A 24250-nucleotide genomic window follows, 5' to 3' on the forward strand; every position below is an offset into this window, starting at 1 on the left:
TGGGTATGAGGTATCTGACTGGAGTTTGTTTGTTATCAATGTGGTGGGATGTATGTGATCTTAATGACATTTGCTGTTCCAGCGAAGAATGATAAAAGTGTTTGTAAAAACCAGTCAGCATGTTATCGTGTCAAACAAATCTGGATGATAAGTTCTTGAGGGTGTGTAGACGTCGCACCTATATCGCATACTGATCTATAGATTGTTGCAATCTATTAATTCATCACGCACTTACCTCGTGGGCATCAATCGGTGGCCAGATGTGAGATCTTCCGTTCGTTGCCATGTATGCTTTCGGCGATATTCTGGGGACGAAAAAAGTCATTTGAGGCAACGACCATGATGTTGCCAGTGCGGCATTTCATGAAGCGACGGATGGATGGATAACTGAGTCAGTTGTCAGCTGGAAAGGGTTTACGTTCCATCCACTCCTGCCGCGTGCTTAGGCCACCGTATCATCAAGACATGACGATGGATCCCAATCCCTCCCCACTCGGCCATGTCGCACTCGATGAACGGCTGCGTACCTCTCGTGCCTTTCGTACTTGCCTCGTCGTCGTCCTCACCGCGGTGGTGGTCACCGACCTCTACAAACCCATGTCGAATGTAGAATGGATACCCCGCGGGAGTCGCGGCCAGGAGGACAGGGACGTCCAACCTGTCCGCCCAGGGAAAGATCCATGCCAACAATCTGCTCGCGATGCCCTTGCGCAGGTGTGTTGGGGAGAGCGTGCCGATGCCGCGCACCTCGAAGCAGTGCATGCCCCCGAACGTGGCTGAGAGGGCGGCTTCGACGGTCTGGTCCCAGTGTTCGTGGAGGGCGCGGTGGGCGGATGATGGGAGGTCGACGACCTCCGTATCGACATTCGTCGGAGGTGGCGAGGAGGAGGTCAAGCTTGGTATTTCGACTTTGCTCTGGGTCTCTGTCGTACTTTTTGAGACAGATGGTTCTATTCTGTGTTCCTGTTCTTGTCCTGGCAATGGGTGATATTGGAACTCGGCAAACGCGACGACGACACCTCCAGCGGCAGACACTACCTCACCCTGTGCCGTTGGCTGCGGCAGGTCCAGGTCCAGATCCAGATCGCGAATGACCAGGTGCTCCATGCGCGGTACATGTCGACCCAACCCGTCGCACTCGAGACCGACGATACGGGGATATTTCAGCTCGGTGAGGAGCTCGACCCTGGTGCACGCCTCGAGCCATTCGTGAGCCTCCTCGGCGGGGACGTCGCCGTATCTCAACTGTCCCAGCGGAGTGGTGGTCAAGGACGAATGTTTGATGCGTGCGATATCCGGGACAACGTTATCTGCATCGTCCAAGGAGAGGTGGATAGGGTCGGTCAGGTGCATGTTTATGCTAGAAAAGGGAATCTTCTGGCGTTTATGGATTGAGGGAGGTGGGTGGGCGGGCTAACTATGAGCAATACGAGACGTGAATATTAGGTGAGATCTCAGCCTAGTGGCCACCAGTGCCACTAACCAGTTGTGCCAACGCAGTTTAACGAGGGGAGGGAATGGCGTAAGGCTGTGGTTCAGCCTCGTCAACCCCCTCATCCCACCGGGGGCAGAAGGCGATCAGGTGATTTGTTTACAATCACAACTGAATGAATTTCAACAGCATAGAGCATAGGCACAAGGAGGCAGGATATAGATACGAGGAAAAGAAAGTGGTCCCATCCGCCCCCTCCTCTTCAAAACCCGCGGGGAAACCCTGTAGGAGCGACGCGTCGAGACCTCGGTATCCCGCATCGTCTAACTCGGCTCAGAGCTCGTCTGGCCGAGTCGTCCACAAGCAAGACAGACATATCCCAGGTTCAACAAAATAGCATTGGACAACCGGTACCGAGTTCCAACTTGTTCTGTGAGGTCAAGGCTTTCCAACTGGCACCACAAGCTTACTTATTACTTGGAGGTACTGACCGTTTCGCTTATCCAAGGTCAAGTGAAGTGGGTAGTCCGCTGGCTAATTGCTGACACTGTGCCTCGGAAACTTGGTGTCGAAGGACTTAAAGGACATTATTACACGGTTTTTTTTTGTTTTTTTTCATCCTTTTTCTGGTTGATCTTGACCAATCTACACATCCATCCTGCGAGTTTTAGACGGGACTTTTTGTTTGTGTCTGCGTCCCATATCAGCATCGCATTAACGACCGCCATGTCGATAACAACCCCCCTCACCCAGCTGCTGGGTATCAAGCACCCCATCCTCCTGGCTGGTATGGGTTCGACGTCGGGCGCTCCTCTTGCGGCCGCGGTGACCAATGCCGGTATGTTGTCTGGATCGCAACAATCTCCCTATCACCATACTTAGGTGTAATGCTAAATTCCATGAGAGGCGGCCTCGGTGTGATCGGTGGAGTCGGATACACGCCCAAGATGCTCAAGGAGATGATAGAGGAGTTGAAAGTGAGTGGATGATTTGTTCGCAGTTATTTTGGCCGAGGCGGATGGGTACCGCAACCCGAAAAAAAAAAAAGCTGGGGAAATAAGGGAGAAAAAGGAATCGGATTGGATTACAGAGGCTGAATTTGTCAACTCTCGCTCGAACAGGCCGCTCTCAAGGACCCTTCAGCCCCCTTTGGCGTCGATCTCTTGCTCCCACAAGTCGGCGGCAATGCGCGAAAGACCAACGTGAGTAATGTCCTCCTCCATTCTTGCTCCCTCCGATCGAAATCTCTCCCTCGCTTCTGGTCCCTCGTTCCACTAATCGCCCTCTTTCTAATGTTACAATCTGCAGTCGGACTACACAAAAGGTGCCCTCGACGAACTCATCGACATCATCATCGCCGGTGGCGCCAAACTCTTCGTCTCGGCCGTGGGAGTCGCCCCCAAACACGTCGTTGACAAGCTGCACAAACACGGCGTGCTTTATATGAACATGGTTGGACACCCGAAGCATGTCCACAAGGCGTGCCAGGCTGGTGCCGACATCATCTGCGCCCAGGGAGGAGAAGCTGGAGGCCACACTGGCGAAACGGCCACGACGTGAGTGAGACTGGTCTACTTCGAACGACGGGGAAATGCTGGTGCATCGGAATATCTCGTTGTAAGCCGCGGCAAGGGAACGAAATCGCTGACACTTGGTTGTGAAGTATCTTGATTCCCGCCTGCGCCGATATTGTCAAGAACTATACCTCCCCACTGACAGGCAAGCCCGTCGAGCTCGTCGCCGCCGGCGGCATCTTCGACGGTCGCGGCATTGCGGCAGCCTTGTCGCTGGGCGCCTCGGCCGTCTGGGTCGGCACACGATTCGTCACGGCCAAAGAATCCGGCGCCGCTGAGGCCGCCAAGAGAGCCATCCTCGCTGCGGGCTTTGACGACACCATCAAGTCGACAATCTGGACCGGCCGTCCCCTCCGCGCCATTGCCAGCCCTTATGTCCGGAACTGGGAGACGAAGCGACGGGACGAGATCGAGGAGCTGCAAAGTAAAGGCATCCTTGTCCTAAACCACGAGTTGGAGAAGCTGGAGAAGACCGGAGGCCTCACCGAGGAGATTGAGGATCAATCGGTGTGCATGTACGTCTACTCTTACTCCTCCTACCACGGTATCGCGCCGCAAAGGGTGTTTGCTAACATGTGATTTTTGCTGAATATAGGCCTGCCGGCCAGGTATCTGGTCTCGTCAACACGCCAAATCAGACTGCAGCAGAGATTGTGGAGGAGATGATGGATGGCGCTATCAAGGTGCTGAACCGTGTTGGGGGGTATTTGAGGCCGAGTGCCAGACTGTGATTGCGTATGGCCGCAAAGGAAGGAAAGACGAAAAGAGGGGATGTGCGAGTCTTTGAACGGAGAACAGGATAGGTTTCCCTAATTTTGCATTCGCCTTGCCTTGCCGGGACGTGCTGCGCTTCTGGATAGTAGGCGATAGCGCATTGCTGTGGTCCGTAGCTCACCAACGCCTTCGTCTTGGGGAGTTGCTCTCCCTCCTTGAACCAATCATAGATGTCTAGACATTCCATACCGCAACAGGAGGCAACTCACTTGGTTTTTTTTTGTGCCTCGGCGACGGGCTTCAGGCTTTATTGGGGGTACCGCTCTCCCCCTCAGCCTTTCTGGGTACTCCAAAGCATCGACTACCGCGCTACCAGCCTCGTGCCCCACCCACAGCCTCGCCATAACCCGTGGTGCGCGAGGGTAAGCCGAAATTTCAAATTCCTACAAAACCACGGGGACATGGTCGATTCATTCGGAAACAACTATCCAAAAAATCCCTCCCTGATCCAGGAAGTCCGAAAAAAAAAAGTCTCCATGGCCGGGGAAACCCCGTTCTCGCCGTCTCCGGACAAACCAGTCGTCGCCGTGGCCGGCGGCACCGGCGACCTGGGCACGCGGCTGACCGAGACGTTTCTCTCCGCCGAGCTGCGGGATCGGCTGTCGGGGTTCGTGCTGCTCGCTCGTCGCTACACGGCCAGGATGGAACGATGGAGGGACTCTCTCGGTGCCGAGGTGCGCATTATCGACGACGATGAGGCGGACGGGGTAGCGGGGTGTGATGAAAACGATCTGATCATGGCGTTGGACGGGGTTGATGTCCTTGTTAATGCGTGAGTAATTTTCTCTATATCTTATTTCTATGCACATTTACCCTGCAGCGATATACACGTACATACACGTACCTTGTCTCTCTTTTTTCTCTTTTCTCCCTTTGAGGTGTATGGCGGCCTACACGTTCCAACCACTTCCCCCCGGACCATTTTGAAAGGACACTATGGCTGAAATCCCCCCTTTCCCCCTTCATAGCATATCATCATCAGGCGCGCGACTGCGCGACAAGATCGCCCGGGCCCTCCCCCAGACGCGGGTGAAGTTGTACTTCCCGTCCGAGTTCGGGGTGGACCACACACTGCACGACTTCAGCGTGCCGGAGTGGGACGGCAAGAAGGCGCACTACGCGCTGACCCGGCAGGTTTTGGCACCCACGAACATCAAGGTCTGCAGGATCTTCAACGGCCTCTTCCTCCACAGCGGCGTCGGGCCCTGGTACGGCTTCCACACGGCCAAGGACGTTTATCAGGCCGTAGGCTCCCTCGACCAACACGTCAGTTTCACGGAAATCGGCGACATCGCCCGCGTCCTGTGTCTCCTCGCCGAGCGCATCATGCGTGGTGTCCCGGTGCCGTCGCAGCTGCGCATCGCAGGCACAAACGCGAGTTTTCGCGACATCGCGCGGCTCATGACCGCCGCAGGTGCGGGTGCGAGCCCGGGCGTTGGTATGGGCGAGAAGAAAGAGATCGAGCTCAAGAGCGTCGAGTTGGAGGCGTTCCGCAACCGCGTCCTGAACCGCCAGTACGAGGACCGCGGACCCATCGTGTGTCTGCGCTTCATCATGGGCGACGGGCGCGCAGACTACAGAACCACGGAAGAAGGTGGGCTCGGCAACGACAACGACCTCGTCAACCCGGACCAGAGGCATTTTGTGTGGAAGACCATGAGGGATTTGGCTGTCGAGACGAAGGGGCGGCCGAATGTGAATGCTTGATACACCACGACTCCCCTTTTCTTTTGCTTGCTTGTCGCTGAAAAGGGGGGGGGGGGAAGGTTAAAAGGCATTATCGATTCTGTGCAGGGGCGCAGGTTGTCTATCTATGACTTGCGTACTTCTACATATACGCCGTCCACCCGCTAATCGACTCACCCGCCCACTACCTATCTACTCAGGTGGCATGCTATCGCATCCGCGCGGCATTCCACATCTCAAACTCTAGCAACATCTCCCTCGTGATGCTCTTGGGCGTCTTCTCGATCGCCTTGCGAACGTCGTCGGACACGATGATGTCGCGGTCCGCGTCAAACGCGTTTTCCCCGGCTGTCTGGCAAATAGCCACGACCTCGGCGCCCGAAAACCCTTCTGTGGCATTGGCGAATTCTCGGACGTCATCTTCGAGGCTGTCGGGACTGTCATACACGCCTTCGAGGCGCTTGTGGAAGATCTCCCTTCTCGCTTCCGCGTCCGGCGGACCGATGTAGACGACGTTGTCAAACCGGCCTGGGCGCATCAGGGCTGGGTCGATGTTTTGCGGCTTGTTGGTCGCGGCGACGACAAACACGTTGCGCAGCTCCTCGAAGCCGTCCATCTCGTTGAGCAGCGTGGTCAGCACGTTCAGGTCACTGCCACCGCCGCTCCTCCCGCGCGAGGCGATGGCGTCGATCTCGTCAAAAAAGATGATGCTCGGGCTGGCCGCGCGCGCTTTGCGGAACACCTCGCGCGTCGCCCGCTCGCTCTCGCCCACGTACATGGAAATCAGCTCGGCGCCCTTGACGGCTAGGAAATTCAGCCCGGCTTCCGTCGCCAGCGCCCGCACGAGCAGAGTCTTGGAGCACCCTGGCGGACCGTACAGCAGGACTCCCTTCTTGGGCTGTAGGCGCAACTTCTTCATGCGGTCGGCAAACCGCAATGGGCGCTCTACGGCGTTGTGCAGTTGTCGCTTGACTTCGTGCTGGCCGCCGATATCGGACCATCGCACGTTGGGCGTCTCGAGGAAAATCTCCTGCAGGGCGGACGGTCGGACCTGTTGTAGGGCAGTCTCGAGATCTGCGGACTCTATGACCATGGGAGATCCTCCATCGCCTTCTGCTGTCTCGGCGGTCGGTAGGTGCTTCGATGCTAGGTGGATCGTCACCCGAAGAAGAGCCCTCAGATCGACGCCCACGTAGCCGTGAGTCCTCTCCGAAATTTCCTGCAAAAGCTCGTCCCCCGGGATACTGTCCTCGCCTCGCAGGGCCAGCAGGATCTCTTTTCTCTGAAGCGCCGAGGGGATCGGCAACTCAATCTCGGCCGCAAATCTGCCTTCTGTCCGCAGCCTTTCGTCGACGTCATTCGGATGCCTGGTTTCAGCGACCACTAGGGTAGGGCTTCCCTTGATGCGCTCAAACATCAAGTCCAGTTCACTGGACACAGTAGAAGAGCTGCTAGCGCCGGAACCCTTGATGATATACTCCGGCCTCACGAGGACGAGACAGGGATCTGGTGAAGCGTAGATCTCTGTCCCTGGCGTCCAGGACCGGACCGCAGGCCACGCGCAATCAGCCAAAGCGGTAATCAGGGCAGATTTGCCCGTGCCTTTAGCCCCATATAAGAGAAGGCCCTGCACGGGCTCGTACGCTTGAAAATGATGTTTGGCAACCGGATTGCAGAGATCGCTCACGATGTCCTGCACTTGAGCAATCTGTGATTGTATCCCGCCGAGGTGCTTCGGTTCGAAAACAATAGTCACTGGCTGATCGGATGTCTCTGAGCTGACGACGCGAAATGTCGTGTCCCTTGTCACGCGTGCAAACAAGGAGTCAGGCACACCCACGTCCTTGACGACAAACTCGGCTGCTCCGGCCTTGTCCGACTTGTTGGGCAGCACACAGTGTAGTCGCTGGGACACGACCATATATTCGCCCGTGGGGGAGATTTTCGAGGCGATCTGTTTCGACCAGGACTTCGAGTCAGTGGTGTCAGTGTCCGGCTGGCCTCCCGGCACCTTCTGGACCGTCACCGAGAGGGGACTCGGCAGAGGATGTGGCCAGCGCGAGATGGTGACTTTATCGCCCAACTTGAACCCGTAGGCTTCCTGGAGCAATCTCGACGTCTGGACGATCGAGTCCTTCATCCCCGGGCCCAGACCCTGCCACGCAACGGCGAGTTTTCTCTTGCCATTGGTGTTATCCCCGTCCGCTCCTCGGAGTTCACAAATGTCCCCGGACTTGAGCTTCAGCGAAAGCATCGACACGGCCGTCAGCCCGATTCTAAAAGGGTCTTTGTCCGCGCCGGCCGGACGCACAATGAAGTTGGACATCGTTCCAAGACCGTACCTATCGACATGGTTGTATTACCAGGTATGATGCAACAAAGGAAAAATAAAAATTCTAGAAAATCAATGATGGAGCATTTTACTCTTGATGCCTTGGCGAGTCGCGTCACGTGAGACGAACAGAGGTCCCCAATCGGGTACCATTGAAGTCTACGGTTCAATGGAGTGATCGAAGGCATCTACAGAGCATTTGAGATGTTGTGGAGATAGAAATAAAGTTCATTGCAAGGACTCAAGGGAGTCTCTCTTGCCTGCACTACGAGTGACCCTCTTGGTTAGGCCGGCATCATCTCCTCCGTCTCGTCCTGTAGTTCCTTCGTAGCTGGTATCAGCCATTTCTTGAGGCTTTGAATCTTCAGGGCTTTCTTCTCGAATGTCCGCGGCTCGTGGAACGCTCTCCCAGCCCTCCCCATCGTCCATCTTCGAAGCAGAGGTCACCTCTTTTACAACTTTAGCCCCTTCACTTTCGGCTCCGTTCCAAGCACCACAGCCACTACATCTCCAACGACCCAGTTCTTCAAGTGTTCTCACGCCAGGAGGTGCTTGACCATTGACCAAGCGACATCTGGCGCACAACAGTACCAATCTGTTCTTGGCCGCGGTTTCATCCTCACCAAGAAGAACATCCAGTATGCGGTCGTACCAGTGAGGGGGTTGCTCATACGTGGTGCTAGAAGCAGGCGGCATGCTGGAGAAAGCATTTGGAGCGAAACCGGGAGAGTCTGGCGTAATCTCCATTGGGCTATGTGCCACCACAGGGCCCGCATGTGGTGATGGGCCATGAGTTGGCGACATAGGCGCAGAGCCAGTCTGTACGTTCGATTGCTGAGGGAATGGCATGGAGCTATGTCTTCCTGGAATATTTGCGGTTGGCGGAGGTGCAATCCCAGTCCTCTGTACAGGGCGCTGGTCTGTGGAAGGAGGCGCTTTTCTCTTCGGACCTGATTGCGGCTGTTTCGAGGGAGACTTTGTCGGTGGAGCGCCTCCATATTTCTGCAATAGCTCCTGAGTACTGTCGTACTTTGTAGCTTTTTTCAGGTCCGCAATCTTTTGCTCTCGCTGCTTCTGTAAATGCTCCAAATATGCTTGCTGACGGCTTATCCTCCAATCAAAGAAGGCGGCGATGGATGTGCGGACCACGTATATGAGGATCGGAGAACCGACGAGACCGGCATAGTGATAGATCGACCAGCTCTGTGGTCCAAGGACGAGAACAATGATCAAAGTGTAGAGAAGGTATGTGAGGGTGGTATAAAGAGTCCACAGGGCCTTGATCCGGCGGTCTCGACTGCGACTTGTGTCAAGGGCAAGGTTCGCGGCGGTGATTTGTGAGGATAGTTTGGAGAGGGCTTTCTCGAACGATGCAGGGGAGTTGGCATCTCCCTTGTATAGCAACTTAGTCATTGTCAGAGTGTTTGAGTGGGCGCGTGCTCACCTTCCAGAGCCACGACATACTGGCGCGCCTCATTATCGAAGCTGAGAATCCCAGGTAACAGAAAAGGCTAGTTATGAGGAGCTGTGTGCCATTGAAGGGTCGTGACTTATTGACAACAGCATCATGCGCCGAGTTCGGGGCACACGCATGCGACGACCATGGATAATGAATTGATGTCCGCCTGCGTCACAGCGAGAATAACGGAAAACGTGTTGTCACCTCAGGTCAGCCTGGCGGGCCAGTGCCAGTTGCCCAGTTGCCAGTTGCAGGCTGCGCTTGGGCTTGGAGAGCATTTTCCGTTAATGCGGGGAACGCCACGACTATGATATAATTCCAGCTTCAATGCTCGCCTGCTTGCGCTTCATTCTTCTTGTCCACCTCCACGCTGAGTCCTCAGTAACAGTCACCATGGCATCTCCTTCCTATGCGCGAAAACTCCTCGGAGAGTCTTCACGGAGCCTGTTTTCAGCACGCCGTTCGATATGTTGGAACTGCCAACAACCCGTCAGATCTCTCGCCAACCAGAGACGAAAGATTAGCAGTTACGGCTACACCCAAGCTAAAGCCCTTGTATATTCCAAGTATGGAGAGCCCCAAGATGTCCTATCACTACATGGTCACTCCATTTCACCCGCATCTGGGACGAACGTCGTCCTCCGAATGCTCGTCGCTCCGATCAACCCCGCCGACGTCAATCAGATCCAGGGTGTGTATCCTGCGAAACCAGAGATGACAACAGCTCTCGGTACCTCAGAACCCTCGGCGGTGGGTGGGAATGAAGGTGCGGCGGAGGTCATCAGTGTCGGTTCTGGGGTGAAATCCCTCGAGAAAGGAGATTGGGTTATCATGAAGACTACCAGTATGGGCACCTGGCGGACACACATGGCAGTAGACGAGAGCAAATTGATCAAAATTGACAACAAGGAAGGACTGTCCCCACTCCAGGTCGGGACAGTCTCCGTCAACCCCTGCACGGCATACCGCATGCTTCTTGACTCGGCAAAATGGAGTTTCCGGGGAGACGAGTGGTTCATCCAAAACGGGGCCAACAGCGGCGTAGGAAGAGCCGCCATACAGCTGGGGCGGGAGTGGGGATTCAAGAGCATCAATGTAATCCGGGGTCGGGAGAATAAGGAGGAGGAACAGAAACTTCGCCAAGAGCTGCTTGATATTGGAGCCACCAAAGTCATCACCGAAGAAGAACTACAAGGTCGCGAGATCCGAGACCAGATCAAAGAGTGGACAAATGGAGGACGAGAGCAAATCAAAGTTGGCCTCAACTGCGTGGGCGGGAAGCCCGCCACGGCCCTTGCCAAATTCCTCAGCCCCGGAGCGACCATGGTGACATATGGAGCAATGAGCAAACAACCTCTCATGTTACCTGCATCGCTCCTGATCTTCAAGGAGATCTCCTTCAATGGGTTCTGGGTGAGCAAGTGGAGTGACCGGCACCCTGACCAGAAGAAACAGACGGTGGACGACGTCCTTCGCCTCACCAGAGAAGGGCGATTCAAAGATATACCGGTGCAGGAGTGCAAATGGGGATGGAACACCGAACTTGACCTTTTGAAGCAAGCGGTTCAAGGCACCCTCGGGGGCTTCCGGCCGGGTAAGGGCGTTTTTGTGTTTGAAGAGACGTGAGCGGGTTGATGTACTCGCCTCTTGTACAGGACATTTCTTCGGGATACTTAGCGGGGCGAACATGCTCTGCCCTCTGCTCAGTGATATGGGGGTTTTCTGCTATGCAGTCGTCCTTTGGTTGCACTCTCCAGCGACCTACGTCTCTGACGGCGAAGCTGAAGATGTATAATCTATGTCCATATACTCACCCACCAGGTGCACTGTAAGCTTATACACATCAGGTACATAGTCATTTAGTAACCGTGGCGAGTATTACAAGCGCTATATAGCTATGTAGGTAGTAACGCCAGGATGGGCATTAACAAAGAGGATAGGATTGACAAATTCATGGCGGAAATAAGACCTATCACCTCTCGCCCATGACAACCACGCACGCACGCACGCACGCGCCTTTTCCTTGTCAAGAGATAATCGTACAAAAAAAAAGGCGGAAGTAAGTATGAGCAACGCAACCCCCAATCCTACTAGTAACCTTGTAGGTACCGTCCGCATTTCCGCCCAATAAATCGACCTTGGGTGCGCCGGGATTCCGCCCACTAGCACCAGAGCCAGAAAGGGCAGTTCTGCCCGTTTCGGGTCTATTCAACGCTTGGCAAAGCCTTGCGCTGCTTTTGAGACTGCAACAGCTCCCGGTACAAGCGGAGACACCCGGTGATTCTTGAACAGTTCAGCCTTGAGGATCTGCACGTGTGTCAATCCCAATACTTGTTGTGTAGGTGTCTGTCGCAGCTATTCCTACACCACCATCTACATAACCTCGCAAAAGTGGATAGAGCAACGGGTCATATTGTCCCGATCCCCCCTTGATGCAGTCCCGGCGACTACCCTTTTCTCCTTCAAGCCCACTTCCCGAGCAGACTCATCAAAATCATACCGGCGAACAAACTGAATCCACCAAGAAGGGTCTTTACCGTTGTCGCGTGCAGCATCTCGCCACCATCTAGGATCCAATCTCGTGCCAACATATCGACCAGCGCGACCCAGGCCAGAATGCCGGCGCTCAGGGAGTCTAGCGTACCAATCGCCACAATGGTATTCTTCTCGTTCCCGTTGAAATTGTGGATAACACCCAAGCCAATCGCCATGCCGATGGGTGTGATCAGGGCGTATGCGAACGCCATGAAGAATTTGGTGGGCCAGAAGCGGGTGAAATTCGAGGGTAGCAGAGCGATCCGTGCACCAAGTGCGAGTCCTTCAAAGAATTGGTGAAATACAATCACGACCAACAGTGTCTTGTAGAATGAATCACCCGCCACTACCAGCGTCAGGCCGATGAGAATGCTGTGAAACAGGATGCCTGCTTCCATCACCATGACCGAAAGCTTCGAGTTGGGATTGGCTGGGTCGAGAGGGTTGCCATGATTATGGCCAAGGTTTGCGAGGTTGTTGGAGTTATAGGCTGACGCATGAGGATCAGTCAAGCTTTTCGAGACAGGCGTAGATTCTCCTTCCTTCGCGAATGCTGAAATGGTGGCCGTCTCTTCGGGGCCTGCGCCCCTCTGCTGTTGAGGGGAGGCTCCTCGCGCGAGAACGATGCGGTGGCCGATATGCTCGACAAGGAAAGCAAGGATAATTCCAGCCATGACAATCGCAGATGTTGTAGCTTCGTACTCGAGCACACCAAGACATTCATTGTTAAACATCAGTGATGCGTGAGTGTAGAGATGGACGAAAGCAGTCGATAGAATAACCCCGGTGCCGAATTGCTTGACAACGGTGAATCCGATAGCATTTACAGATTTGAAGGGGAGCTTGGTGAGCAACAATGGTGCGTAGACGCCGATTGCACTGGTGACCAAGACAACGAAGAGTGTACCAATTCTGAGCGGGATGTCGTAGTCTCGCTGTGTCAAGCCGCAGTTCAGCTCTTCACTGACGCTTTCGCTCCCCCCAGCGGGAACGCAATGCCTAGGCATCATTAAGCACTTGACGCGTTTTATAGACAGGGGTAGCTTACTCTACCCCAGCGTGAAAATGGCAATCAAGCTCCTCCTCATCCTCAGAATGCTCCTCATGATCTTCATGTTCCTCGTGCTCATCATGGTCTTCCGAGACAGTAGCTCCTTCGGCGAGGACCAATACTTCTGAGCCATCTGGGGCTAAGCAGTACCTTGTTTCATTAGCTCAGATATCTTTCTCCATGCAAGCGCTCAGTGCTCACTGTTCATCTCCATGAGAATGGCATCCGGTGTATTGTGCGGGCGGTTCTCCAGTTGCGGTTGCGGTCGTTGAGATCATGACCTCTTCTCCAGCACCATCGATGCAGTAGCTGATAGTCTGTCAGCTTCTGTATATCCATTCGCCTCTGTAAAATCTTACATATCAGCACCATGTGCATGACACCCTGTCACAGCGGTAGTTTGACCGGTAGTTGTGGCCGAAGCAGACACCGACGCTGGTAGAGTTGCCGTCGACAATGTCGTAGGAGCGATGGAAGAATAGGTGTACAGAGCAGTCTCTTCACCGTCCGGGCCATAGCAGTACCTGCAACTCCTTGTCAGCGAAGGTAGTGCGAGTATACCAGAATGTCGTACTCGACGGAGGAATGATTGTGGCAACCAGTGTATGTTTGAGCATAAACGGCACTTTTGAATGCCACCACTAAGAAAATAGCTGCCAGCATGATGGAGAACCCTTGGAATATAAAATAGACACTATAGTAGTAATGTGACGGCCGATGAAAACGAAACACAATGTCCAATGCTTGAAAACGAGCACTCGAGATACAAAGATTGTCCAAGTCAACACGGTGCTAGGGGAGTATCTTGCCTGGGTACCTTGGTCTTGTACTGAAAGTGGAAGGAGCCATATATGCTACCCTTCAACGTTGTCTCTGTTATTTCGTCGGCACGATTGACGAGAGCCGCGACGGCTTCGGAAAGGAAGAATTTTCAACATTGACCCCATCCTTTGACAAACTAAAACTCGACATTCTCACATATTCCTCTCCCAGTAGACCCGTAGGACCACTTGGCAAGGCTAATATCGCATTGGGAGGAGGCGGGCCAAAGCTCGGAGTGGAAGGCTCAGTGGAAACATGGCAGGCGCCAAGTCGTTGGCGGGAACGGACGACTGTCCAAGACATAAGGTCCTCAATTTTGGGAACTTTAATAAATCCATGAGCATGGGCAAGTCCAAATAGTAGGAAGCTGAGTGGTAGGCGTACCAGATGTAGTTGGCCAAGGCTCTGGGTTTAAGGTACTCATTTTTGTCTGGGCGTTTCCGCAGCGGAGCGGAAATGTCTTGGCACATGGAAGTATACTGCCCTAGACTCGGACCTGAGCGCTGCAATGGGGAGCTTATATCGATGGTAACCACACACGTGCCGCTCCACCGAGGCGTTCTCCTCGCCATGGAAGAGCTGTAATCGGTATTATACCCCTCGAATGCCATGTCATGATTGGATCGCCGATGCCGCTAGGACCTTTCATACCGTCATCTCATGCTGGTCCTCGCTTGTGATAGCCTCGTGGTACGCTTTGGCACAAACGAATACTCCCGCCTTTGCTTCCATCATACCAGCCGATTGAGGAATTGAGCAGAAAATTTTTCGTCGAAGTCATGCGGCCATCGATCATGGGTGGAGGTTGGGTGATAACCGACAGTCGACGGATCAGGTTACGTACCTTGCATACGTCCCGAACATGAGAGGGTAAAGACCGGGTATATAATGGAGCTGTAGATCCAGTCACTGAGTCGGCAGACATCGCCATCTGCAAACTCAGAACTCTTCCATCTTCCTGACTGGTCCGCTTCAAGTCCAGAAAAATGTCTCTCGTTTTCAAAGCTCTGTTCGTTTCCGCAATCTCGGGCGTCCTTGCGGCGCCTACGCAGCTGGTAGCACGTCAAGAGGCCCCCTCGTCCAATGTTGAGGCCTGGGATGCCGGTGCTGTCTCGCAGTTCCAGATTCACGAAAGCTGCAATGTTACCCAGGCACATCAGATTGCAGCCGGTTTGAACGAAACCATCTTGCTCGTCGAGCACGCCAAAGAGCATGTCCTCCGGTTTGGTAACACCTCTGACATCTATCGTCGTTATTTCGGAGACCGACCTCCCCATGAAGTCATCGGTGCCTATGAGATTATCGTCAATGGTGACAAGAAACGTGTCCTGTTCCGCTGTGATAACCCCGATGGCAACTGCGATATTCCCAGTGAGTTGACCATGTCGTCTCGAATGTGACATTGTACTGAGACATCCCTAGCATATGCTGGCCACTGGCGTGGAGAGAATGCCACCGACGAGACCGTCATCTGCGACCTAAGTTATCAGACACGCCGGTGGTTGAGTCAGATGTGCGCACTTGGATACACTGTCGCTGACTCTCCCACCAACACATTCTGGGCTTCCGATTTGCTGCATCGCCTTTACCATTTGCCCGCCATTGGCTGGGGATATATCGAGCATTTCGCCGACGACTATGAGGAAGTCGTCGAGCTTGCTGCTGGTAACACCACCGAATCCACGCATGACAGCGATACCTTGCAGTACTTTGCACTTGAGGCGTACGCATATGATATTGCCGTTCCAGGCGTTGGATGTCTTGGTGGGGAAGAGTCTGGCGCTGCTGAGGCCACCACAACTTCCGCAGCACCAGCGCCAGCAGCAACAAGTAGCTCGCCAACGGTGCCAGAAGCTCCGTCATCAACGGCCTCCGTTCCAGCTGTAAGTTGGACGATACTATCGAGATCGCAGGCACTGACTTGATACAGGAATGCCACACTCATGAGGGAGGTGAATTGCACTGCACTTAGGAATGCGGGTGAAGTGGAGAGAGAAGATATATCGAGTGTGAAACAACACATCGAAGACACGCAATGCGCAACAAAACCCATGGGTCAATTCCCAAAGTACATAGCATCGAGATAGAAAAATAATGAAGTAATAGCCAAATGCATCGTGGCCTCGATTATCGAATAATATACCTGCTAACCATCCTTACCAATCTAGTCATGTCGCTTGTAGGAGGGACCAACTACATGGCCCGCAAAGTAGCTAATCGTAGAGCAATGATTTTTGTAGGGAGGGAAGAACTCTCAATGGCCCCAAAAGCGGCCGCATTGACCGCCAAACTCGGAACTCGGCGGGAAATCTCCCCGCAATAACATGCCTAATCGGTACCTAAATACCTCCTTAAGGACGTTGCCTAGAAGGCAGAATTCCGCGACCACTCAATGGTCTGGACGGCAAAGTTTCCCTATCAAAGTGAACGACGGAATTTCTGACGTGCCTTGGCACCTCTGGTAGCATCAACGAGTTGCTACGAGTCTGACATGACTACAAAGTCTATCGACACATAGCGCGGATTTATGATAACGCTGTGCGTCGGGTCTTGGGGGTATTCTGTTATTTTCCAACGCCATCCGTTTAAGCCACCTGAGTCATCCTTGTATAATTCGTTTCCGGATCTGTCGGTAATGAGGAAATAAGGCAAAAACATATATATGTACAGGATCTTCTCGAGGAAAGCCCCGAGATTGCAGACCAGCCCAGCATCAAGGACATTGAATCTTTCGAGGATACCACCATATAGAGGGTTTTGTTTCTCCAAGAGTGTAGACATGGACGCTGATCAATTCCGGAAAGCTGCCCACGCAGCTATTGAAGAGAGTATGTTTCCAATCCAGAGGATTTCCCCACGAGACTATTCTTCTGTCCCGAACGAAAAGAAAAGAAATCCACGACTAACACGTTGCTCTCCCCTCTAGTCATTGCCTACAATCAAGAGCTTCCCAACTACCCTGTGCTGCCGACGATCAAGCCAGGATACCTCGCACCACAGCTGCCATCGTCAGCACCAGAAAAGCCGGAATCATGGTCCGAAATCCAGTCAGATATTGCGTCGAAAATTGTGCCCGGTATCACTCACTGGCAATCACCCAACTTCATGGCCTTCTTCCCGGCTGGTGTCACCTACCCGTCCATGCTCGGGGAGATGTACTCTGCCGCATTCACGGCGCCGGCATTCAATTGGTTGTGCAGCCCTGCGTGCACGGAGCTGGAAACCGTGGTGATGGACTGGTTGGCTCGGGCTCTTCAACTGCCCGAGGAATTTCTCAGCACGGGTGCCAGCGGCGGCGGAGGCACTATTCAAGGGAGTGCCAGTGAGGCGATAGTGACTTGCATGGTCGCTGCGAGGGAGAGGTATTTGCATAACAAGTGTGACGCAGAAGGCCTGAAACCTGGGTCGCCAGAGAGAGAAGACCGCATTGCCTTCTTGAGAGGTCGGCTGGTGGCCTTGTCGAGTGATCAAGCCCATTCTTCGACGCAAAAGGGTGCTTTGATCGCTGGAACGCGGTACAAGTCTATTCCGACTAAGCTTGAGAATGAGTTGTCATTGCAGAGGGAAGAGCTGGAAGCTGTCCTGGAGCAATGCAAGGCTGAAGGTCTCGAACCCTACTACATCACCCTGACGCTGGGCACAACCTCGACATGTGCCGTTGACGACTTTGCGGGTCTCGCGCCAGTCCTGAAAGCCAACCCAGGCATCTGGGTTCACATTGATGCGGCCTACGCTGGAGCGGCCTTGATCCGACCCGAATTCTCCTCCAAGTACTCTCCACAAATGATCATCGCCGACTCGTTCAATATGAACATGCACAAATGGCTTCTAGTCAACTTTGACGCCTCCTGTCTGTTTGTCAAGAACAGGAACCATTTGACGCGTGCATTGTCCATATCTGCCGCCTATTATACGAACAAACACTCGGACAGTGGTCTGGTCACGGACTATCGAGACTGGCAAATCCCACTGGGGAGAAGATTTCGAGCTCTGAAGATCTGGTTTGTCATGCGGAGTTATGGCCTAGAAGGGATGAGGGAGCATATCAGAAAGTCGGTGGAGAGAGGTGAGGTCTTTGCTGACCTTGTCCGAGGGAGGAGTGACCTGTTCGAGCTGGTCGCTGAGCCGAGATTTGGTTTGGTCTGTTTTCGAGTCAAACCCTCTGCCCTGGCAGAGCAGGCGAATACGGCGGAGACGAATGCCGATTTTTTGCCACAGACGGCAGCGAACCAACAAAAAGAACAGGATGCGAATGAGGTGACGAGGCACATTGGAGATCTGATCAACGAGCGTGGCCAGATTTTCATCACCTGCAGCAGCACCGCGGGCAAATCCTTCATGCGCGTCGTCAGTGGCAATCCGCATGGAGAAGAGAAGTATGTGAGGGCGGCGTTTGAGATCATTACGAAGACGACGGAGGAGGTCATTGCCTCGAGGAAGCCAGGGAATGAGATGAATTGACCGAAGCGGGATATACTGTATATACACACTCCATTCTTCAGCGATTCCGCCCTTCTGAGGGTGGTTGAGCTTTGATAGATAATAGACCATGAGCATGCATATCTCGAATGATCATTAAAATGCCCAGCATGCTTGTGCAGCACTCCGTGGTTATTGGGGAACGACGCCACTGTGGATGGGAATGAGAGCTGTGTAGTCGATGGTAGGAGTTCTAGAGGCAGTCGGTGACGGCTCGGCGCACGACGCGTCCGGTCAGAACACGCGTAAAGTGGTAAATTCCCCCACCTAAGACCAACGATTCGTATCCTCACCACAATCCGAACACCTTGTCACGATCCTTGGAGACTGCTGTCCCTCAAATGGAGAGCCTCGGAGGCAATGCTGGCTACAGCGATGCCAATAAAGCATTCCTACAGGCATTTCTTGCCCGCAGCGTCCTAACCCTTGAGACGGCCAAACCCATCATTGCAGCATGCTCGTCATTTCAAGAGAAACGCGAAGTCCTGCCTCAAGATGTCACGGTCGAAGACTTGAACGACTACATTGCAGAAGCAAATCGCAGACTATCCCCTCTTGACCTCGAGATCAGAAGTACCTTCCACCAGCAGACCCGCGAAAGAGTGTATGCGCTGGTGAACGCTACGAGCGATCCTCTCACTCAGCTCGCCACGACATACACAGCCGACGAAATTGTCTACGTGAAAAAGCTACTCGATGCAATGTTTGATGGACAGAACAACAGGGGCAAAAGAGAAGCCATGTGTATAAGCGGCATCGATGCGATTCAGGTTGGGCGCACCCCTCTCCGCCGCCAGGCGTCTGAAGAGAATGAAAACGGGGCACAGTCATCTGCTGGTATGCTCGGTGCTAAGGATGCTGAGAATATGCTGCACCGAATGCAGAGCGAAGGGTGGCTAGAAAAGAGCCGGGCTGGGTTTTACAGCTTGAGTCCTCGTGCCTTGATGGAACTCAAAGGCTGGCTGGTGGACACCTACAACGACGAAGACGAGGACGGCAATCAGAAAGAGAAGATCAAGTTCTGCCATGCTTGCAAGGAGATCATCACGGTGGTAAGATATCATGCAGCACGTTCTTTTCAATTTCCGCCTATTCACGAGAGCTGACACATTTCTCAACTGCCCAGGGCCAACGGTGCCCTCAACGTGAATGCCCTTGCCGAATACATGATATATGTACCCAGAATTTCTTTCGAATACACCGATCCTCGAGATGTCCATTATGCAGGACCGAGTGGGACGGCGAACATTTTGTGGGAGAAAAGGCCATCACCACCTCGGAAAGCTATCAGACTGGAAAGAGAAGGAGTGGTGCATACAACAGACCCAGACGCAGCAACAATGAGGCTGAGGAAGTAGAAGGATGACAGGCTATGCGTCGAAGTGTACTTCGCATGCAACCTTGCGATTACGGGAAATTCCTTCAGATGCACGGAGTTTGGCACTCGACCTCCACACACACATCTCGGGCATCGTATCCGGGTAATGACCTCTGAGCAGCAAATCCTTGATGCTCCAAGCAGGTCCAAGCCCGGCACACACTTCTGACTTGTTGACTTCTGATCTGACCCAATAGCCGTACCGGATTTTCTACACGCCACAAGATATTCTGTCAGAGAATGAGCAGGATCCTCGGTAACCATGCCCGTATCGTCAGTGGACTTGGTATTTGCATCAAAAAGTCTTGCTCCAAGTCTTGCAGAAATGGCGTGACTTTCTCTCATCGCACAGGGAGGTACAGAATGACAGGTAGGAGTAAGGCTTGGGATGCTCGGAATGCGGAATGCGGAATGCGGGATTTCGTGGTCAAACTGATAAGCATTTCCTAGCACGACGACTTCCTGGTCGTAGCATCGTGCAGCCTTAAATCCGATCGACCATCTCTGCGCTCGCCCGAGATGTTTAGTCAGGGGACTGTGCCGATGTTGTATCTGCGACTGTTCAGCTATAGTTGTCCCCTCATAATGGACGGGGAGAATGCGAACATTCCGAAAGTTGGGAGGATACACAGAGTAGTGCTTAGGCGTTGGCGGCGGACTTGTGTGTTAAGCGTGCCGCCGCCTAAACAAAAGCAGCAAAGGGGCACGGGATGACCTAGGAATGAAGCTTATGATTTGGCGCTGGTGATGCTCGTGGTGCTTGGTAAGGGGGGCACGGACTTCTCAAATTCTGGGGAGCCGTGGCTTCGGGGAAACATCGTCGAATCCATCGAAAACGGCAGTCAACTAAGCGTGGCTAAGCGGTGCCTCGCTCTCCTCCCATCAACTTCTCCGCAATTCATACCGGCCCTCGATTGTTGCATCGCTGCGTTCTCCTTGACGGTGAGCTGCGTTGTATCTTTATATCTGTAGACATGCCTTCGAAAATGCGTTAGGAACCAGCAGCAGACATCCATTGATTCACTTCGACTGCGCATCCACGATGAAGTCAATCGCCCGCCTCAGTCGTCCAGTCGGCTCCCTCCTGCGATGCGCCGAGCGAGAGAGGACCTCCTGCTTTGCTCCCTGGACTACGAGGCCGTTCCACAGCTCGCCTGCAAAGTTCGAAGACAAAGGCCCTGGTGATGCGAAAGAAAACTTGTCCTTTCGAGGACAGCTGTATCAGAGCACTGCAGACCGATTGAAACGCGAAAGAGCTTCAGAGGAACAATATATAAGGGCTGCCAGCGGTCGGGGAGGAGGTGCTGGGGGCAGGACACTCAGTCTCAGTTTCGGTATTTGTCTCACCTCTCGCCCGTCTCTCTTCTTCGCTAACAGCACAAGTGATTCTGTCTGTCGCGGCCGCAGCTTTCTACCTAGGGAAGAGGGGCGAACGACCGCTCGACGCCTCTTCCACAACCCCTCTGTCTAAAGCACAGCCGCCTCAACACGATACAAGAGCCTCCAACCTACAGGCCGCTTGGGTCGATTTTGCCCAAATCGTGGGCAAGGATAATGTCTCGACGGTTCCCGACGATCTCGATTCGCATTCAGGTTCAGAATGGTCCTCTTACACAACGAAGCCCAATGAAAGACCGTTTGCTATTGTATACCCTGCCACCACCGAAGAAGTGTCCAAGATCATGAAAGTGTGTCACGAACGAAGAATTCCCGTTACGGCGCTCTCTGGCGGTACCAGTCTCGAAGGCCACTTTGCACCCACACGAGGAGGAATATGCATTGACATGGCAAGAATGGATAAGATATTGGACTTCCGACCTCAAGATTTGGATATCGTGGTACAACCCGCTCTTGGCTGGGAAGACCTCAATGAAGAACTCAAAGGGCACGGCATGTTTTTCCCGCCGGACCCAGGCCCAGGAGCAAAGATTGGGGGCATGGTAGGCACGGGCTGCTCAGGAACAAATGCTTACAGGTATGGCACAATGCGCGACTGGGTCGTCTCTCTGACCGTCGTCCTCGCCGACGGGACCATCATCAAGACACGAAGGAGACCCCGCAAATCAAGCGCAGGCTACAACCTCACTCAGATGTTCATCGGCAGCGAAGGCACACTGGGTATTGTCACGGAAGCCACTTTGAAGATCACGGTTCTCCCTAAAAGCCAGTCCGTTGCCGTTGCGACTTTTCCCACCATCCACGCCGCGGCGGAATGTGTTGCGAGAGTTGTAGGGGACGGTATCCAGCTTGCCGGGATGGAGATTCTGGATGATGTGCAAATGCGCTGCATCAACAAAAGTGGAATGACCAGTAGGCCATGGCAGGAAGCTCCCACTCTCTTCTTCAAGTTTGCCGGGACAACGGATGGCGTCAAAGAACAAATCAAGATCGTTCGGAACATTGCCAAAGCAACCCACAACCAGAGTTTCGAGTTCGCAAAGAACGACGACGAGGCTGCAGAACTCTGGAGTGCAAGGAAAGAGGCCCTGTGGAGTGTCATGGCGATGCGGAAAAACAGCAGCGACCATGTTTGGACCACCGATGTGGTAAGTTATACGCTGTCCACACTTCTGGGGTAAGACTGACACGGACCAGGCTGTCCCTATCAGCAGACTAGCAGACATCATTCAGGAAACCCACGACGATGTAGCCAAGAGCGGCTTGATCGGGGGTATTTGTGGCCATGTAGGAGACGGGAACTTCCACAGTGAGAAACACTGCACTGCGCCGGTTGCTACAAGAGCTGACTTTTGCTAGCCATTCTCCTCTATAATGACTCCGAGAAGAAGATTGCAGAAGGGTTGGTTCATCAGATGATCCGACGTGCCATCGCCATGGAGGGTACCGTGACGGGTGAACATGGTGTTGGGCTGAAGAAGCGGGAGTATCTCCGCGAAGAGCTGGGAGAGGAAACTGTTGATGCGATGCGCAAGGTTAGATCCCAGCCAATCTGGATTTTATCAGATGTGTCGAAACTAATCTTGGAATCCAGCTCAAGCAAGCATTCGACCCTCTAGGACTGCTCAACTGCGACAAGATTGTCCAGGTCGAGGAAGGTCATTGAGCCTAGTTGGTGTCGTGGTTCGGGATATTTCTAGGCCGATGCCCTTCCAAGTCGGCGAGCAATGGCCCGCCTCGGAGTTCGTCATCATCATAAAAGTTCCTGCCCCGCACCGTGGCACAGTTCTGTTGAGTTCGCCGTCTTTAGGCTAAATTTCTCGATCTCTCAGCCATTGCGGCTTCGTGTGCTCCCTCCGGTGGTGTTTTACCTGCGTGTCATTTGAGATGGACCGCCGCTGGTATGAGGACTCTTACTTACAGTGGAAGACGGTCCGCAGGTTCAACAACCCCCGCCTTTATAGCTGATCTCACATAGCAACAATTTCCAGATCTTCCACCCGTGAAAGTCTTCTCTCTATATCTTGCGCCCGCAGTTACTTGTAGCTGACCCGTGCTCCCTGTTTACATTTCACATACCTCTCTAGAACATGGCCACAGAAACGCAAACGAAGGTAGGCCACCACCCCTGTTGTGTGTTTTGTAGCCAAAAGATTGACTAGACGCAGGAGAACAACTCTTTCGTCCTCCGCGGAATCAAAAATGTGTGCTTTGAAGATAGGCCCATACCAAAGCTTACAGGGTCCCGGGACGTCCTCCTCCAAGTCAACTACACCGGCATCTGTGGCTCAGACGTCCACTATTGGCAACATGGCAGAATCGGACATTTCGTGGTCAATGAGCCCATGGTTCTGGGCCACGAGTCCGCAGGCACGGTGCTCGAGGTCGGGTCCGGCGTCAAGAGCTTGAAAAAGGGCGATCGCGTCGCCATGGAGCCCGGGATTCCCTGCCGGTACTGCGTGCGGTGCAAGGAAGGGAAATACAACCTGTGCCCGGACATGGCGTTTGCGGCGACCCCGCCGTACGATGGCACGCTGGCAAAATACTACATTCTCCCAGAGGATTTCTGCTATAAATTGCCCGACAACATGACGTTAGAAGAGGGCGCACTGATGGAGCCCCTGGCCGTGGGAGTCCACATTACCAAGCAGTCGGGTGTCAAGCAGGGTGACTCGGTGGTTGTCTTCGGTGCCGGCCCCGTCGGACTTCTCTGCTGTGCCGTCGCGAAGGCGCTGGGTGCCACCAAGGTTGTGGCCGTGGACATCAACACGGAGCGACTCGAGTTCGCCAAGTCCTTCGCCGCGACATCGACGTTTGTCCCCTCCAAAGTCTCCGCGGCGGACAACGCACAGCGCCTCAAGGACGAGAACGACCTGCCCGCGGGCGCCGACGTGGCCATCGACGCCAGCGGCGCAGAACCCAGCGTGCAGACGGCGATCCACGTCCTCCGCATGGGTGGCAGCTACGTGCAAGGCGGGATGGGCCGGGACGAGATGACGTTCCCGATCATGGCGGCGTGCATCAAAGAACTCACCGTGAAGGGCAGCTTCAGATACGGGCCCGGCGACTACGCCATGGCCGTCGACCTCGCCAGCAGCGGCAAGATCGACGTCAAGAAGCTGATCAGCCGGAAAGTCAACTTTGACGACGCCGAGCAGGCCTTTGAGGACGTCAAGGCCGGCAAGGCCATCAAGGTGCTGATCGAGGGGCCCAAATAGGGGATTTGAGGAGGGGGAAGGGGACGTGCGTGTTGTATCAAAAAAGAAAAGGCCTTGTTCTACCTAATTCCATCATAGATCTACGACTTTCCTTGTGATTGTGCAATCGCGG

The 24250-nt window shown here is 53.8% G+C and overlaps 13 protein-coding genes across 13 annotated transcripts; 9 read left to right on the forward strand and 4 right to left on the reverse strand.

The window, feature by feature from the left end:
- Nucleotides 1-245: 245 nt before the first annotated feature.
- Z517_04280 (uncharacterized protein) lies at nt 246-1353 on the reverse strand (the record flags this gene model as incomplete). The annotated part of the gene is made up of 2 exons (XM_013429609.1): nt 246-387; nt 419-1353. 2 exons carry the CDS (start codon nt 1351-1353, stop codon nt 246-248), a joined length of 1077 nt encoding a protein of 358 aa, XP_013285063.1.
- An 805-nt stretch (nt 1354-2158) lies between these two features.
- On the forward strand, nt 2159-3737 carry Z517_04281 (uncharacterized protein; the record flags this gene model as incomplete). The annotated part of the gene is made up of 6 exons (XM_013429610.1): nt 2159-2270; nt 2339-2409; nt 2554-2634; nt 2741-2988; nt 3096-3521; nt 3602-3737. 6 exons carry the CDS (start codon nt 2159-2161, stop codon nt 3735-3737), a joined length of 1074 nt encoding a protein of 357 aa, XP_013285064.1.
- Nucleotides 3738-4256: 519 nt separating this feature from the next.
- Nucleotides 4257-4556, forward strand: Z517_04282 (uncharacterized protein; the record flags this gene model as incomplete). Its single annotated transcript, XM_013429611.1, has 1 exon — nt 4257-4556. One exon carries the CDS (start codon nt 4257-4259, stop codon nt 4554-4556), a length of 300 nt encoding a protein of 99 aa, XP_013285065.1.
- A 160-nt stretch (nt 4557-4716) lies between these two features.
- Z517_04283 (uncharacterized protein) lies at nt 4717-5487 on the forward strand (the record flags this gene model as incomplete). The annotated part of the gene is made up of 1 exon (XM_013429612.1): nt 4717-5487. The coding sequence occupies one exon, from the start codon at nt 4717-4719 to the stop codon at nt 5485-5487; it is 771 nt and encodes a 256-aa protein (XP_013285066.1).
- A 187-nt stretch (nt 5488-5674) lies between these two features.
- Z517_04284 (uncharacterized protein) lies at nt 5675-7792 on the reverse strand (the record flags this gene model as incomplete). Its single annotated transcript, XM_013429613.1, has 1 exon — nt 5675-7792. The coding sequence occupies one exon, from the start codon at nt 7790-7792 to the stop codon at nt 5675-5677; it is 2118 nt and encodes a 705-aa protein (XP_013285067.1).
- A 234-nt stretch (nt 7793-8026) lies between these two features.
- On the reverse strand, nt 8027-9211 carry Z517_04285 (uncharacterized protein; the record flags this gene model as incomplete). The annotated part of the gene is made up of 1 exon (XM_013429614.1): nt 8027-9211. The coding sequence occupies one exon, from the start codon at nt 9209-9211 to the stop codon at nt 8027-8029; it is 1185 nt and encodes a 394-aa protein (XP_013285068.1).
- Nucleotides 9212-9650: 439 nt separating this feature from the next.
- Z517_04286 (uncharacterized protein) lies at nt 9651-10883 on the forward strand (the record flags this gene model as incomplete). Its single annotated transcript, XM_013429615.1, has 1 exon — nt 9651-10883. One exon carries the CDS (start codon nt 9651-9653, stop codon nt 10881-10883), a length of 1233 nt encoding a protein of 410 aa, XP_013285069.1.
- An 836-nt stretch (nt 10884-11719) lies between these two features.
- On the reverse strand, nt 11720-13506 carry Z517_04287 (uncharacterized protein; the record flags this gene model as incomplete). The annotated part of the gene is made up of 5 exons (XM_013429616.1): nt 11720-12791; nt 12841-12993; nt 13045-13152; nt 13203-13367; nt 13418-13506. 5 exons carry the CDS (start codon nt 13504-13506, stop codon nt 11720-11722), a joined length of 1587 nt encoding a protein of 528 aa, XP_013285070.1.
- A 1145-nt stretch (nt 13507-14651) lies between these two features.
- Nucleotides 14652-15590, forward strand: Z517_04288 (uncharacterized protein; the record flags this gene model as incomplete). The annotated part of the gene is made up of 2 exons (XM_013429617.1): nt 14652-15036; nt 15088-15590. The coding sequence occupies 2 exons, from the start codon at nt 14652-14654 to the stop codon at nt 15588-15590; spliced, it is 888 nt and encodes a 295-aa protein (XP_013285071.1).
- An 854-nt stretch (nt 15591-16444) lies between these two features.
- Nucleotides 16445-18126, forward strand: Z517_04289 (uncharacterized protein; the record flags this gene model as incomplete). The annotated part of the gene is made up of 2 exons (XM_013429618.1): nt 16445-16493; nt 16592-18126. 2 exons carry the CDS (start codon nt 16445-16447, stop codon nt 18124-18126), a joined length of 1584 nt encoding a protein of 527 aa, XP_013285072.1.
- Nucleotides 18127-18485: 359 nt separating this feature from the next.
- Nucleotides 18486-19510, forward strand: Z517_04290 (uncharacterized protein; the record flags this gene model as incomplete). The annotated part of the gene is made up of 2 exons (XM_013429619.1): nt 18486-19196; nt 19328-19510. 2 exons carry the CDS (start codon nt 18486-18488, stop codon nt 19508-19510), a joined length of 894 nt encoding a protein of 297 aa, XP_013285073.1.
- A 1054-nt stretch (nt 19511-20564) lies between these two features.
- Z517_04291 (glycolate oxidase, subunit GlcD) lies at nt 20565-22586 on the forward strand (the record flags this gene model as incomplete). Its single annotated transcript, XM_013429620.1, has 5 exons — nt 20565-20856; nt 20906-22068; nt 22118-22229; nt 22280-22455; nt 22515-22586. 5 exons carry the CDS (start codon nt 20565-20567, stop codon nt 22584-22586), a joined length of 1815 nt encoding a protein of 604 aa, XP_013285074.1.
- A 424-nt stretch (nt 22587-23010) lies between these two features.
- On the forward strand, nt 23011-24138 carry Z517_04292 (D-xylulose reductase A; the record flags this gene model as incomplete). Its single annotated transcript, XM_013429621.1, has 2 exons — nt 23011-23034; nt 23083-24138. The coding sequence occupies 2 exons, from the start codon at nt 23011-23013 to the stop codon at nt 24136-24138; spliced, it is 1080 nt and encodes a 359-aa protein (XP_013285075.1).
- Between the last annotated feature and the right edge of the window lie 112 nt (nt 24139-24250).

This window comes from Fonsecaea pedrosoi (genome assembly GCF_000835455.1).
Source record: "Fonsecaea pedrosoi CBS 271.37 unplaced genomic scaffold supercont1.3, whole genome shotgun sequence".
NCBI classification, from domain to species: domain Eukaryota; kingdom Fungi; phylum Ascomycota; class Eurotiomycetes; order Chaetothyriales; family Herpotrichiellaceae; genus Fonsecaea; species Fonsecaea pedrosoi.